The sequence below is a fragment of the Pristis pectinata genome, chromosome 1, assembly GCF_009764475.1.
Source record: "Pristis pectinata isolate sPriPec2 chromosome 1, sPriPec2.1.pri, whole genome shotgun sequence".
NCBI lineage: Eukaryota > Metazoa > Chordata > Chondrichthyes > Rhinopristiformes > Pristidae > Pristis > Pristis pectinata.
The window spans coordinates 89,792,373-89,807,872 of NC_067405.1; the positions used below are offsets into that span (position 1 = coordinate 89,792,373).

A 15,500-nucleotide genomic window follows, 5' to 3' on the forward strand; every position below is an offset into this window, starting at 1 on the left:
TGGGTGAAAAGGGTGCTGCTCAGTAAGCAGCAAAATTTGCTAGTGGCTCGAAAAGTGCTGCTTGTATTGTGGTGTATCCCTTTAAGAGCCAACTTCTGAGATTGCATCGATAAGGATAGATGCTGGCCAGATGCAAGAACTTGCAATAGGTTAATAGAATATATTGTGCCAAAACTGACATAGGTCGGTGCTTCTTGGGACAACCTGACAGTGTTGGTCAATGAAGCTCATGATCTTTATGGAATTTTCATAAGGAGCATTAGAGTGATCCACAAAATTGCCTTAATGCCATTAAAAATTAGTAATGTTGAGGCTATATTTTTTAAACAAGATTATTTTTATGTGAAAGTATTACAGAAAAAATATAAATGACATTTCATATAACTAGCATTTTTCTAAATGTGGTATAAGGATTGCTCAAGCTGTCTAGAAATTTTCAGTCTATCCCCAGATACCTCTCCTTTTAGAGAAGAGGTTTCCACTTCTGTTTCTGAGAAAAAGTGCTGCTAAATGACAACATTCTAAATTTAAGATTATGCTGTCATGGACTTCTGACCAAATGAAATGAACAGTGTAGTTAATTTAGAAATTCCAGTTAGATCTCCCCTCAAACTTCTGAAGGTTTTATGCAATTTGCCTTCAGAATTTAATCCTTTTCAGCCTACATTTAATTCTATTGACTGTGTCTACTTCTTTCCAATGTATTTTGCTGTAGATGTGTTCCAAATTAGATGCAATAAGCCAGAGAGTTCTGAGGCAGCAATTTTTGCTCTTGAATTCCAACCGCTGAATATAAGACCCATCCACTACAGTTTGTCCACTCAATCTGTGTTTGTTTATAATTTTCTGCTCTCGTCTACATAACTTATGGTGCATGTATATATAGGACTATTCATTTGCCCATTCATTAATATATATGGTAAAAACATGAAGCTCCAGCACAGATCTCTGGCACACACCACCTGTTATATCCTGCCAATCAGAAAACAAGCCCTTTTTTTTCCATATACTCTATCTATTTATATCCAAGTGTACTTGGAATGTTGCTATGGAAGACCTTCCCTGGTGAATAATTGGAGAAAGTTATAGAGTCATACAGCACAGAACCAACAGTCCTTTGGCCCAACTGGTCCATGCTGACCAAGATTCCCATCTAAGCTAGTCCCATCTGGCCATGTTTGGCCCACATCCTTCTAAATCTTTCCTATCTATGTACCTGTCCAAGTATCTTTTAAATGTTGTTAATGTACCTGCCTCAACCACTTCCTCTGGCAGCTCATTCCATATAATGACCACCCTTTGGGTGAAAAAGTTGCCTCTCAAATTCCTATTAAATCCCTCCCCTCTCACAAACTTGCTCTAACTCTTGATTCCCCAACCCTGGGAAAAAGACTGTGGATTCACCCTGTCTATGCCACTCATGATTTTATACACTTCTGTAAGATCACTCCTCATTCTCTTATGCTCCAATGAAAAAGTTTCAATCTGCTCAATCTCTCTCCATAACTCAGTCCCCTCAAGTCCTGACAGCATCCTCGTAAGTCTTCTCTGCACTCATTGCAGCTTAATGGCATCTTTTCTACATCAGGGTGACCAAAACTAAACACAATATTTCAAAAATGGCCTCACCAACATCTTGTACAAGTGCAACATATATCATCCCAACTAATTTAATATGACAAACTAGCATTCATCCGATTCAACCTTTAAAGTATAATTTATTAGTTTCACCTTCTCTTCCACCTTATAGTGTCATACAGCACAGAAACAGGCCCTTCGGCCCACCTTGTCCATGCTGCCCATCAAGTTCAGTGTACCCCTGCATTACAGAGGGGTTGCATTCCTGGAAAACAGTCTGCATCGTGACTTTCTGTAATGCAAACTCTTTTATCCCCCAATTGAATTTCATAAGTGGAGATGTGTTCCTATGGGAAGTTTTTCCTTTAACCTTAATGCTCCCATGAATGCACAGTCTATAGGCAAGGGAATTCTGATTGTATTGTCGGCAGAAGAGAAAGGATTGTTATTTTAATTAACTAGAAATGGATGTTACATAGTGTGATGAAGTATCATTGTACAAGTATTATTAGAATAGATTGCCTTGTCAGTTTCCATAGCAAATCTCTAAAGTGGCCTCCTGCTGTGAACCTGCAGCCTGTGATCATTGTATAATAGAAGAGATTGCCTTGTTGATTTCCAAATTAAATCCCTTGAGTGGCCTCTATGAACTGGCAGCCTGTGTTCCTTGTCCTCAGTAAACTAGTTCAGTTCTTTGCATACATTTTGTGTTTTTTTTTAAATTTAAATTCCATAAGAATAATTTTGTATTCTTTATCTCAAATTTTTTAGTAGAAATTTGTGAATCCCATAAGGGTGAATTTCTGTTATCTGAAATGCCATAATGAAGGGTACACTGTACCAATCTACACTAATCCCATTTACCAGCACTTGGTCTGTAGCCTTCTACACCTTATTAATCCAAGTGCTTGGGAACAATTGGATAGAACATTAAAATAATCTCTAAATTATATGTTATATCTATGCTATTTTCCAGATCTAACTTTGTTTCATTTACTGATGATTAGAAATGTATTTGCACATTTATCATGTATACCCACTCACTTTTCTCCCTGCAGGATTAGTGGAATATCTTTCACATTATTTCTTCCTCACTATTTGACTCATTCAGAATAAACAAATCCTACTTGCTTAACGGTGAATAAATCAAGTACTTTTTTCCCCCCATCATGCTTAGCATTATACGTTTAAATACCTTAGACAGTAATCTTATCAAACCTTCCAAACAATAATCAATTTACTTAGTTGTTCAAGTTCTAAATTTATTGGCTCTGATTTTTGGTATTTCTGGATCTCAAATCATCTTGAACCCTATTGTTCTAGTTACTTTCATCCAAGGGACCATCACTCATTATTTGTTTTGTAGCGGTTGCTACCGCGATGTGAAAATAAAGAGGTTAGCCACAAGACTGATTTATTTTCGCACCTTTGCAGGCCTTTTAAGGAGAGCGGTTCCCGCCCTCCGAACTCGGAAATGACGTACTCGCTACATCATCAACTTTTCACGCGTGCGGGTTCTCCCCTGTCGCTCGGGGAAGACAAAGGCCCAGTGCCATCTTGGGCCTCGCCTTTGCGACGATGCGCGCCCCGACTGCCGAGCCGGTTCGCTTGCTCGGACGGTGAGTTGCTACACAACCGCCCCCCAGAACCGGCGATACGGTCCCCAAAGTTCACGGGCTGCGCTAGCCGTCGTTTGGGTGGTCGGCCTCTGCGTCGCGGTGTCGGGACCTTAACCGGTTGTTGTAAGTCCAAATGGGCTGGTTTGAGGTGGTCCGTCATGAAGACTTCTTCCTTGCCCCCAATGTCCAAAATAAAGGTGGACCCATTATTTCTGACGACCCGGAACGGCCCCTTGTATGGTCATTGCAACAGTGCCCATGGTGTGACCCTGCGAATGAAAATGAACTTACAGTCTCGGAGTTCCTTGGGCACACATGATGGGGACTGACCATGTCGCGAAGTGGGAATCAGTGCCAGGCTGCTGAGCCTCTCGCGCAGCCTTCCCAGGACCGCCGCAGGTTGTTCCTCTGGCCCCCTAAGGGTGGGTATGAACTCCCCTGGGACGACCAGGGGCGCACTGTACACAAGTTCAGCTGATGAAGCATGGAGATCCTTCTTGGGGGCAATGCGTATGCCGAGCAGGACCCAAGGCAGTTCGTCGACCCAGTTAGGACCTGTGAGGTGGGCCATCAGGGCTGATTTCAGCTGGCGGTGGAAACGCTCTACCAACCCATTTGACTGAGGGTGGTAGGCCGTGGTTATGTGCAGCTGCGTTCCTAGCATGTTTGCTAATGCAGACCATAGGCTGGAGGTAAATTGAGCGCCTCCGTCCGAAGTGATGTGGGCCGGAACACCAAAACGCGAGATCCAAGTTGTGAGCAGCGCCCGGGCGCAGAGGGGTGTTGCCTCTGGCCACCTTGTGAAATGGTCCACGATGGTAAGGAGGTACTGTGCCCCTCTTGAAACAGGCAGGGCACTGACGAGGTCAACATTAATGTGGGTAGGCTTGAACTGCTGCGGTGGGACCTTGGTGTGTCGTTGGATTTTTGATGTCTGGCAGCGCGGACAAGTCTTGGCCCACTCACTGACCTGTTTGCGCAGGCCATACCAAACGAACCTGCTGGCGACTAGTCGGACAGTTGATCTGATGAACAGGTGCGCCAATCTGTGTACCGAGTTGAAAATGCATTTCCGCCAGGCTGCAGGGACTATCGGGCGGGGCTGACCTGTTGTGACATCGCACAGGAGGGTTCGTTGATCTGGGCCGACTACGAAATCTTGGAGCTGCAGGCTGGAAACTGCGGTTCTGTAGCTGGGCAGCTCATCATCGGCTTGCTGTGCGTCAGCCAGGGCCACGTAGTCTACACCCACGGACAGGCTGTGGATGGTCGGTCTGGAGAGCGCGTCAGCAACGACATTGTCCTTTCTGGAGACATGTTGGATATCTGTTGTGAACTTGGAAATGTAGGACAAATGCTGCTGTTGGCGGGCCGACCAGGGATCGGAGACCTTAGAGAAGGTGAAAGACAATGGCCTGTGATCAGTGAAAGCGGTGAAAGGTCTGCCTTCTAAAAAGTACCGAAAATGTCTGATCGCCAGGTACAGCGCTAGTAGTTCTCGATCAAAGGCGTTGTATTTAAGTTTGGGTGGTCTAAGATGCCTGCTGAAAAACACCAATGGTTGCCAACGGCCTTCGATTTGTTGCTCTAGTACCCCTCCGACCGCAGTGCTGGACGCGTCCACCGTGAGAGCGGTTGGGACGTCTGTCCTGGGGTGTACCAGCATCGCGGCGTCTGCTAGGGCTTGTTTGGCCTTAATGAAGGCAGCTGCGGCCTCGTCGTTCCAGGCGATGTCTTGCCAGCCATCAGTGAGAACAAAGGGCGCACGATACGGGCTGCTGCAGGGATGAAACGATGGTAAAAGTTGACCATGCCAACAAACTCCTGCAGGCCTTTGACTGTGTTGGGACGGGCAAAATGGTGGATAACGTCTACCTTGGCGGGTAGAGGTGCTGCTCCCTCGCTGGTGATTCTGTGGCTGAGGAAATCGATAGAGTCGAGGCCGAATTGGCACTTGGCTGGGTTGATAGTGAGGCCGAAATTACGGAGACGGTACAGTTGGCGGAGGTGGGAAAAGTGTTCTTGGCAGTTACGGCTGGCGATCAGAATGTCATCTAACTAAATGAACACGAAGTCCAGGTTGCGGCCTACCGTGTCCATCAGCCGCTGGAAGGTCTGCGTGGCGTTCTTAAGGCCGAACGGCATCTGAAGGAATTCGAAGAGGCCGAACAGAGTGATGATCGCAGTTTTTGGGACGTTGTCAGGGTGGACTGGGATTTGGTGGTATACCCGGATGAGGTCCACCTTGGAGGGGTAGGGGAGGAGGAGGGGGAGGGGACGAGGAGGGGAGGAGGGAGGGGAGGAGGGGGGAGAGGAGGTGGGTGAGGAGGGGGGAGAGGGGGAGGAGGGGGGTAGGAAAGGAGGGGGAGGGAGGAGGGGGAGAGAGGAGAGGGAGAGCGGAGAGGAGGGGGGAGAGAGGAGAGGAGTGGGGAGAGAAGAGAGGAGTGGGGAGAGAAGAGAGGAGGGGGAGAGAGAAGAGGAGGAGGAGGAGGATAAGAGGAGAGGAGAAGAGGAGAGGAGGAGGAGAGGGGGGAGGAGAGGGGGAGAGGAGAGGGGGAGGAGAGGGGAAGGGAGGGGGAGGAGACAGGGAGGAGAGGGGAGGAGGGGGGAGGGTGATGGAGGAGGGGGAGGGAGACGGAGGAGAGGAGAGGAAGAGAAGAAGAGCAGAGGAGGAGAAGAAGAGAGGAGAAGAAGAGAGGAGGGAGGAGAGGAGGGAGGAGAGAGGAGGGGAGGAGAGGAGGGGGAGGTGGGAAGGAGGGGGGAGGGGGACAGAGTAGAGAAGGTGGAGGAGAAGAGGGGAGGAGGAGGGGAGGGAGGAGAGGGGGGAGGGAGGGGAGGAAGGGAGGGAGGGGAGGGAGGAGAGGAAGGGAGGAAGGGAGGGGGAGGGGGAGGGAGGGGAGGGAGGGGAGTGGAGGAGAGGAGGGAGGGGAGGAGAGGAGGGGGAGAGAGGAGAGGAGGAGGAGAAGAGGAAGGAGGGCGGAGAGGAGGGAGGAGGGGAGGGGGAGGTGGAGGGAGGGGGGAGAGGGGGAGGGGACAGGGAGGAGGAGGAGCCTGATGCCAACGGGCCACACCTTCACACCCCCCGCCCCCAACACCACTCAGTGCGTTGGGCGCGAGCGCTGCCCTGACGTCAGCTGCGGGGACGCGCGCGCGCGCGGGCGCGGGCGCGGGGAATGGGAGGGAGGGAGCCGGAACGCGCAGCGGGTGATGCGTTTCCGGTGGGTTGGCCGGCGCTGCGGTGAAGGAGTCGGAGAGCGCGGCTGCCAGAGAGGAGAAGGCGCCGGCGATAGTGGTACCTCAACGTAGCATGTCCATCGACCACTGACACACTCAGCATGGCCGAGAAAGGGAGACTCAGCTTCACCGGCTCGTCCGGCCTCAACAAGCCCGTGCCTATGAACCTCTTTGCCACCTGGGAGATAGACGGCTCTTCGCCCAGCTGTATACCCAGGTACAAGGCAAGAGGCTGCGGGCACGGCTGGCATAGCACCGGACGATCAAAGGTGGCAGTGGGCTGCAACAGGGGCGCCAAGGCTTGTTGGAGCTCAAGGTTAAGGCTAGGATTCCGGGGGCGGCGGGCAAAGAGTGTGGCGGAATTATTGTCCGCCGGGGCTGATGCGGGGTTGCAGAATTAAGGCTGAGAGAGAATAATTGGCACAGGGTGCGATGGGTGGGATCGGTGGTGGGTGGCAAGGCTGGCAGGGAGGTGGGGCATGGCTGGCGAAAATAGGGAAGGTGAACTACCAAGGAATAGGGGTTGTGGGTCTGGTTCGTGGTGATGCGGGTTGGGGGGTGGGGGCGAACAAGCAACAAGGTGGTGTCGCCAAGATTGGAAGTGATAGATTGGAGTATTTATTTTTGTGTGTGCATTCTTAGCAAATCCTCATTGTTTGAAAAGTTTTGGGGTTTTGACAGAAGTGTGATCTCCAGCTGGGAAACCTGTAAATTGGGACAGCACAGATTTAAATGATTGTTTGGGCTCGGCATAGGGTGCGGATATCTACTGAATGGTGCTGTCTTTAAAAATGATTGCAAAGAAGAATGAGCTTCTGACCACCTGCTCATTGCAGTTTTGTTGAGATGTTTAATTATGAAGATGTTAATCTTAAAAGCTTTTAAAATGTAACTGCAGTCCATTCACCTTGCTGCAAAATGTCATAAATGGGCCTTGGCTTCAGTTTTTGCAGGGGTTTTGGATAACATTTTTGTAATGTTTGTAATCTGTAATTGTTATACGGTATTAGATTTATTACAGTTGCCTGTGTATTTAGTAGCAGTTTGTTTTTTCCCCCCAAAGGGCTATTTGCCTGTAACTAACAAAGGATTAGTTGCAGGCAAACTTAACGTATGTACAATTGGAGCAAGCAGTGCTGAAGGGAGAGTATGTGAACAATCTGTGCTAGGCAGTTCCATTGAGTACTTAAAGCATTTCTTCCTCCTCCCCCACCACCTTAAATTTAGAAGCAATTGAGTAGTTTATTTACCAGCAGCCAAATGATTTACTTTTGTGTTTGGCAAAGTCAACATATTGAACTGTAGTGTATAATCATGAAATGCCTTTCGGCAAATGGAACACCAATTTATTCACAAACCAGATCTGATAAAATAGGAAATGCTAAATGATTACAAAATCTCTAAAGAAGACAACTGTTCATTAGAACACTAGGAGATCTCCAGTGCTTTTTTGTATATTGTAAATTCAAAGTAGAATTCCGTTATTTATGACAGATAAAAGTAGGAGTGACTGGCAATAACTTCATCTGCTTTTGTTACAAAGGAAGAAACTTGAATGGGGTGAAGCCTTGTTCAGTGTTGTAAAATGCAAAGTAAATAACTAAATGTTTTTTTGTTTGCATAGTTTGCTCTGTTGTATTTTGAAGAATCTGCCAAGTGGATTGCAAACCATGGGGTTTTCACTATTTTCTCTGCCAATTATCTCTTCAGTAAGTGACTTCATGCTGGGGATTGATCCCAAAGGCATTGGTTGCTCTTCAATATTGTAATGCAATGATCATTTATTTTTCATAATCGGTGTTGAGGCATTGCAACCAAGTCTGATCTTGGTTTCTCCAAGTGAGCAGATCGTCGGATGTCAGTCAACATCCAGGCTGAATCCAATAGGAAAAGACCACTGGGGCCAATTAGATCTGTGTGTGATGGTTGGTGTACTATTGGTAAAGACATCCTAACCACCCTGCAGCCAGTCCAGGAGATCTCACCGGGTCTTCCTAGAAAAAAGCATGCAGAGACAAATGCCTATTGAAACCAGCTGATTCTGGGGATCAAGCTTATTCCTTCCGGGTCTGTTTGAAATATGCTCACTGGGAAATTTTGCTGAACCATCAGGGATTTGATGGTATTTGTAAAGTAATGTTAATAAGGAGTGTGGTTTGATTACAGTGGTTAGTGAGAAATTTTTCACTGAGTATCAGCTCCAAAGTAAACGAGGCTCAGCTTGGGGTGTTGTTTTGCTGCCATGTATTTTGTGTGTTTTGAGGAAAGAGAAGCATTTTGATTGCAACTGAACTTTAACCAACTTTAAGTTAATTTTAGATTAATTTTTGAGGCTAACCCAAGAAATCAATCTGAGATTTCAGTAATAAATAGAACTATAATTGCTACTTTTTTTTTGCAGATGTTCAAAAATACAACATATATGTGTTTCTATAGTCATGATTTCATAAGGCACAGTATTTGGAAAAATGTTTCTGAAATAAATGTTCATGTCTTTTAATAATTTGCAATAAAAGATTTGCGTCTGTGTATTGTCTTTCATGTTTTAGGGTATCCTAAAAATGTTATCGCTAATTTTACATAAATAGGCAAATTGAGAACCTGTTTATGCACAAACCAGATCTGATAAAATAGGAAATACTGAATGACTACAAAATCTGTGTTTTAATAAGGAACTGATGTTCATTAGAACATTGGTGATCTATGATCATCAGAATAAACATAGATTGCTTAAAGATGGCACCTTAAGCAATTCAGCAATGCCTCAGAATTGTCAGACTATTTTATTCAAACTATAGATCAAGACCTGAAGCTAAGAACTCCAGCGCTTAGTCAAAATGTCACAATGTATATTCAAATTTTAAACCATGTTCCTTGAATGTGCACATTAGTTATCATGCACTAATTTGTAAATTTTTGCTGCTGAATAGTAATTTTTGAATACAAGAAGAAAGCATTTTGTGCTATGTTCTTTTGTTGATACATAAACATACTAAGCAGAATGGTTTGCATTCCATCAATATAATTGTAACTTCAATCCAAGCTTTACACTGGTCCAATTAGTCCAGGGTAATGGTAAGGCACAGTAGCTGGAGCAGAGTGAAAATACTGGAATCTGCATTAAGCTGTAATAGTTCTTGTGTTTTATTTTGTGTGTGATTAAGTTTTCTTTTAGACAGTAGGGATGAATATAAGCAGCCTTTGCATCTGGATTGATGATTGCAAAGAGGAATTCAACATTCAAACCTGAATTTTCCTCAAATGCCTATTATTCCTTTGTGCTTTGTTTTGGTTTTTGATGTAGGATCATTGCAGTCCTCTGAAAATTAGGTAATTGAAGCAATGCCATTAATAAACACTTGGATTAAATGTAGTTTGCCTGTCTGATTCCATAATCAATAAATTAAAGCTTGCATCACTTTATAGATCCATAGTTTTTAGTAAGCATTGTTCCCAGGCAATGTTTTCTGTTCAGTTGTTTGCTGTCTCTATAGAGTCATTTCTGATTCAGCTCTGAAATTTTTAGGCCAATTGGAGCTCTTGACCTTGAGGTCACTAGACTTGTGTGGGATATGGATCACAGTTGAGTAACTTGAGTGAAGACACAGGGCAGCCATGATCTAACTGAATGGCAGATTAGATTCCGAATGGAAAGGCACACTTCTGTTTTTCTGTTGCTAACGTTGTCAGATGAGATCATTTGTAGTGATGGCACCTCATTAGTGGTTAAATCCCAAGTGTTTGTGGGTCCAAGTTTTAAGATGGATTTTAATTATTGTAAAAAAAAGAGAGATGGGATTCATGGCACAAACAGTGTGAGGAAGCTGACAGCTTGGGTAGCAATAATTTTAATATCTTTGTTTTTTTTGGAAGGCACCAATATTGAGCGGACCAAAGAATTGTTTTTGGTTTGCAAAACTGTAGCACATAATTTCCTAGTTTTTGGGCTGGGTGGATGTTTTTCTTCAAATTATGTGATCTGTTTTCATAATCTAACAAACACAGCCGAGTAGTTTGTCAAGAAATGTTTAGTTCCCATGAGCATTATCTAGAAGTATTCTGGTAAACAGTGAAAGACTGCATTTAAATAGTGATCTCAAGTGGTACACAGCAGAAGAATCCATTTTGAACTGTTGTCACTTTTGCACTATGGGAAACTGCAGCAGCCAATTTGCATGCAGCAAGGTTCTACAAGCAACAATAAGATCACATTATAGTAATGTTAAATACAGGCACACATTGTCCAGGACTCTGGGAGAGCTCCCCTGTGGTGCTTCAAATTGTGCTGTCAGGCCTCTTAGGCATACTTGAGGGGGCAGATGGGCTCTTGGTTTAACATCTCAACTGAAAGTGTCTTAGAAACAGTGCTAGTCTCCTTCGCAACATTTTGACTCTGCTATCAGTGAGCCGGATTTGGTTGAACACTGGATATAAAATCAGAGAACTATTATGTGCAATATATGACTGCACGATCTACAGAAATTAGATAAAGCACTTGTGGCTATAAGACCTTTGTTTCACTTTTTTGTTGTTTTTTTTCCATTTCTTCCCATTTCTTTTGACTTCAAGTAAGAGAAAACAATATAAACTAGATGGCTTCTGCTCTGTCCACAATGTCAGGGAACTAAGCCCTACCCCATTGCTCCTCTGCCTGTGCATGGCTGTCATTATAATGCCTCCAACTGGCATTCCACTATAGGAACCCTAAACTGTTAGAGGTGCTTGAATTCAATTGAGCCCTTGATTGGGTTCTCCAGTGGACAAATATAAATGTGATTTTTAGGTCAACACAATCTTAGTCAGAAGGGGAAAGGAGATCAAAATGGTGGTAAGTGAAAGATTGAAATTTTAATGGAGAACGTAAGGTCAAAAGTAAGTTAGAAAATATTAGATAATTAGCTTTCAAAAAGGAAAGATTGTCTACTCTTTCTAACCTGAAGCTTGCGCTTCCTGGTCAAGTAAATAAATACTTAGTTGGTCTATAGCATCTGTGGAGAGAGAAGTAGAGTTAATATTTTGGATCAACAGTCTTGCATCAGTTCTGATGAAAGGTTGCTGACACAAAATATGTAATGTCTCTTCCTCTGCAGATGTTGCTTGACCTGCTCAGTGTTTCCAGCATTTTTCATTTCAGATCTTCAAGACTGAGGTATTTTGCTCTTGAACAAATGATTTGCCACCTCCAATCTAGGGTCTTGGAATTGAAAATTTTAATTGCCTAACTTGAATGAAATCCTGGTGTTCCAAATCTTTATTGCTGTCTAAATTTATTAAAAAGGCATAACTCATTTGATATATTTATATAGAAAACTATGATTAGACAGCTTGTAAATGTTTGAGCAGTACAATGAATTTACTTTTTGCATTTACTCTTTTTTTTAAAACCTCAATATTTGAAAGCTGGAGGTAAATTTTGTGTTGAAGTAGTTGCCAATGTGTACTTGTATAGCATTGAGGTATCCTGACATTTTCAACAAAGGATTGTTTTTGTAATTTCTTATCTGACTTCAAATGAAAACCTTGTAGCTAATTGAGAGTTTCTTAAAGTAAAACATAAGATACTGGAAATACTAAACCAGTCAGATGGCATCTGTGATAGTTGTGATGAAGGCGCATCAACCTAAAATATTAACTCTGCCTCTCGCGCCATAGTTGCTGCCTGATCTACTGAGTATTTTCAGGATCTTCTGTTTTTATTTCAGGTTGGCCAGGATCTGTGGCATTTGCTTTTGGATTATCAGGAGAATGCAATTCTCAAATGAATCTGCAGATAGATTAAACTCTCTGCAGTTTATCTGATGGTTTGTCAAAAGCTTGTCTAAATTCTGAATTTTACTTAGGAGTTTGTACTTTGGATCAGTGTTGATGCTGTCCCCTCATCACTGGGTTTTTAATGCATTAGAATGTTTAACTCCTAACTGTCACCAGCTTCTGTGCCTTTAAAACAATGCATTTTCATGGAAGTAGCCCTTTGTCCAAAAGACTGTGAAATTACAATCATTTTGCCAAATGTTGTTTCACCTACCAACTTGGATTCCTAATTTGGTCATTCGAGACCCAGAAAATTAATTTGTACTGAAGTTGCTGAGGTGAATATTTAATACTAAAACATAAAAGATATTACTGTAGGAAGACATGCATTTCTATTTCAATGTTTTTTTTAACAGTCATCAGGTGTCAGTACTTTACAGCCATTGTAGAGTATTTGAAATATAATTTAGAAAATATGGCAGCCCTTAGCACACATCTTGGTCACAGAACAATCTGATTATCTGTTTGTGATGTGGGTTGAGAGTTAATATTGGTAAGAACATGGGGAAGGACTCCCCTGCATTTCTCAGGATGCCGTATCTTGAGAGATGAGACGTTTTTAGCATTTCATCTGAAAGATGGCATCTCAGTGAAGCACATCCTTGACACTGCAGTGAGTATTGGCCTAGATTTTGTGCAGCAAAAGTATTTTGGACTACTAATTCATCAAATGTATGTAGCACAATTTCATGATGCAGTTTTTCATGAAACAAGCCAGAAACATTTTTTAGATCTTGACAAATAATGAGACAGAGTTAATTAAACATCTCATTGTGTGGGATTTTCTAGGGAGGAATAATCCTAATATAATGGAGTTCTACATGGTTAGGGAGTGATGTAATTTTAAAGCAAATTACTACATTTGGTTTCTTCAAGATAAAAGAGTTCACATTGTGAACACTGAATGTGGTACACTAGATTGGAAGAAGCACAAGTGAATCACTACTTCATCTTGGATGATGGGATGAAAGGACAGGTATTGCGCACAGATTGAGTGATCGCTTTGTGGAGCACTTGCATTCGGTCCACAGGAGTGTACTTGAGCTTCCAGTTGCATGCCGCTTTAACTCACCATTCCATGATCCTTTTGTGTGTGGTCTCCTGCACTGTTATGACCAAGCCCAACGCATGCTTGAGGAACAGCACTTCCTCTGTCTAGGCAGGTGCCAGTCTTCAGCTTTCGACATTAAGTTCTCCAACTTCAGGTAACTCCCTCTTTCCTGTTCTCTGTATCGTACCCTGGCATTTTTGCGTGATATCATTTGGCTTGGTTTTGCTTCTGTATTTGTATAGCCTGGCATGTTGGGAATTCACAAGATCACAAGACAAGGGAGCAGAAGCAGGCCATTCGGCCCATTGAGTCTGCTCCAAGGAAAGGGAAATAGAAATGAGAAATGGGGAATGGGGGAAGAAGAAGAAGAAAAAAAACTATTCTAATCCCAATTACCGGCTTTATCCCCATATCCCTTGATATCCTGACTATTTAGATATCTATCTATCTCCTCCTTGAACGCCCCCACTGATCTGGCCTCCACTGCTGTACGTGGCAAGGAGTTCCACAAATTCACCACTGCCTTGCTATTAGCAAGATGCTACAAAGGCAATGTTAGGTAGCATAATCTACTACTTAACTGCCATGTTAAGACTCACTCTATCTGAGATATTCCCTTTGTTCTACCCATGCCTCCTGCACATTCTCTTCTACTGAAAACTAACTTGTTTTCTCTCTTTCCCAATTCTGGCGAAGGGCCCTAGACCTGAGAGGTTAACTGTTTGTCTTTCCACAGATGCCTGGCCTGCTGGCTGCTTCAAGCTTTTCTGTTTTTATTACAGCCTTTGGCCATTGTGCTCCCTTCTGTAATTCCTACCCAAAGCTATCCACACCACTTTTTAAAAATAAAATCTCCAGAAAACTCAGCTTTTGGTCAACTCCATCTTTCACCTGCCTTGTCCATTCACTATATACATTTGATGAAAGATTATACATATTCAGTGAAAGGCCATATGCACTTTTTAAGATATTGTGGTAAGCTGAATTTGTTTCTATCAAGGACTAGTGAGAACAAAATCTGTGGCATTTTACCGGGGTATTTTTGTTTGAATGGACAACTTGTCCCATTTGCCAGTACCACCAGTTTTGGAGTTTATTATTAGGTTAGTGGTATCTCTAATATTTTGCCATTGGGGACCTAAAACCTGATCTGAATTTCAGACTTGGACATTCAGAATGACAGAACGAATGCCCAAAGTATAATCTATTACCGATGTTAAGCTTTTATACTTTGAGTAGATGTAGTTTACATAAAAATTAAATGAAAACTAGAATGAAAAGAGAAAAATAACTTTTTTTAATTGCACCTTTCCCAACCACAAAGTGCTTCACAGCCAATTCAGTACTTTCTTGAGGAGTAGTCTATTGGTAGCAGCCAATTTGCACATTAGTGACATCCCTCAAAGGCTTAAATAATCAGCTAACTTTTATTGTGAATGATAATGGTTGAGGGCTAAGTATTGACCAACCTGCTTTTGAATGCCACATGATTTTTTTTATATATCTCTATCAGAGAAGACAGTCAGATCTTTGATTTAGTGCTGCTGTTGATCAATGGCACCTCTGATCTGATTTGCTCTCAAGTCTCTGGATAATTTTACTACCACTGAACCAAAGTTGCTGCTCATGACCTGTGTTAGGAATTGATAATGTTGTATAATAACCTGTATTACCTTCTAAGGAAGCTGTGAGATAAAGACATGAATACATTTGGCAGCAAGATGAGTTAACAGGAAGTACACTGCACTCTGACAACAACAAACCCATATGCCAATTAGCAGTTGCTGTTAGAGTAAATATTATATCAGTTGCAATTCTGCATTTGGCATTTCTGTAATTTGGTTTTAAAAATTGGTGTAAAATAATGTATATTTTTTAAATATTCAGTTGGAGCTATTACCCAAATGCTTTTAGCCAAGACTCTGACATTAGAAAGTCCTGTCTGTTATGAAGAATAATTGAACTCTTTCTGCCTTTCAATAAACTTTACTTGTATGGGACATTTTGTATTTGGATACATACATTCCATGAACACAGAAGCTGTCTGTAATACAATGTACAACAAAGTTTCTCTTCCACTGTCAACTCTCTTCATACTCTTTTTAAAGGTGGTTGCTTAAGCCCTTGTTGCAGAATGCAACATTCTGCTATCAAGAAGATGTGCAATAACCTTTAGTACCAGTGTTGAGAGATGAGATAAGCTACTT

General features: G+C 42.9%; 1 protein-coding gene across 8 annotated transcripts in view; it reads left to right on the plus strand.

Annotated features, from left to right (window-relative positions):
* Positions 1 to 6,399: 6,399 nt before the first annotated feature.
* pacs2 (phosphofurin acidic cluster sorting protein 2) overlaps positions 6,400 to 15,500 on the plus strand; it is a 181,329-nt gene continuing 172,228 nt past the window's right edge. For 7 of the 8 annotated variants that reach the window (XM_052023656.1, XM_052023674.1, XM_052023684.1 and 4 more), the window contains exon 1: positions 6,431 to 6,648. In XM_052023656.1, coding sequence (XP_051879616.1) covers positions 6,533 to 6,648 — 116 coding nt within the window. In that variant the 5' untranslated portion in view covers positions 6,431 to 6,532. Of the gene's footprint in view, positions 6,649 to 15,500 lie in introns of all 8 variants that reach the window. The other variant, XM_052023706.1, reaches the window with a different exon arrangement.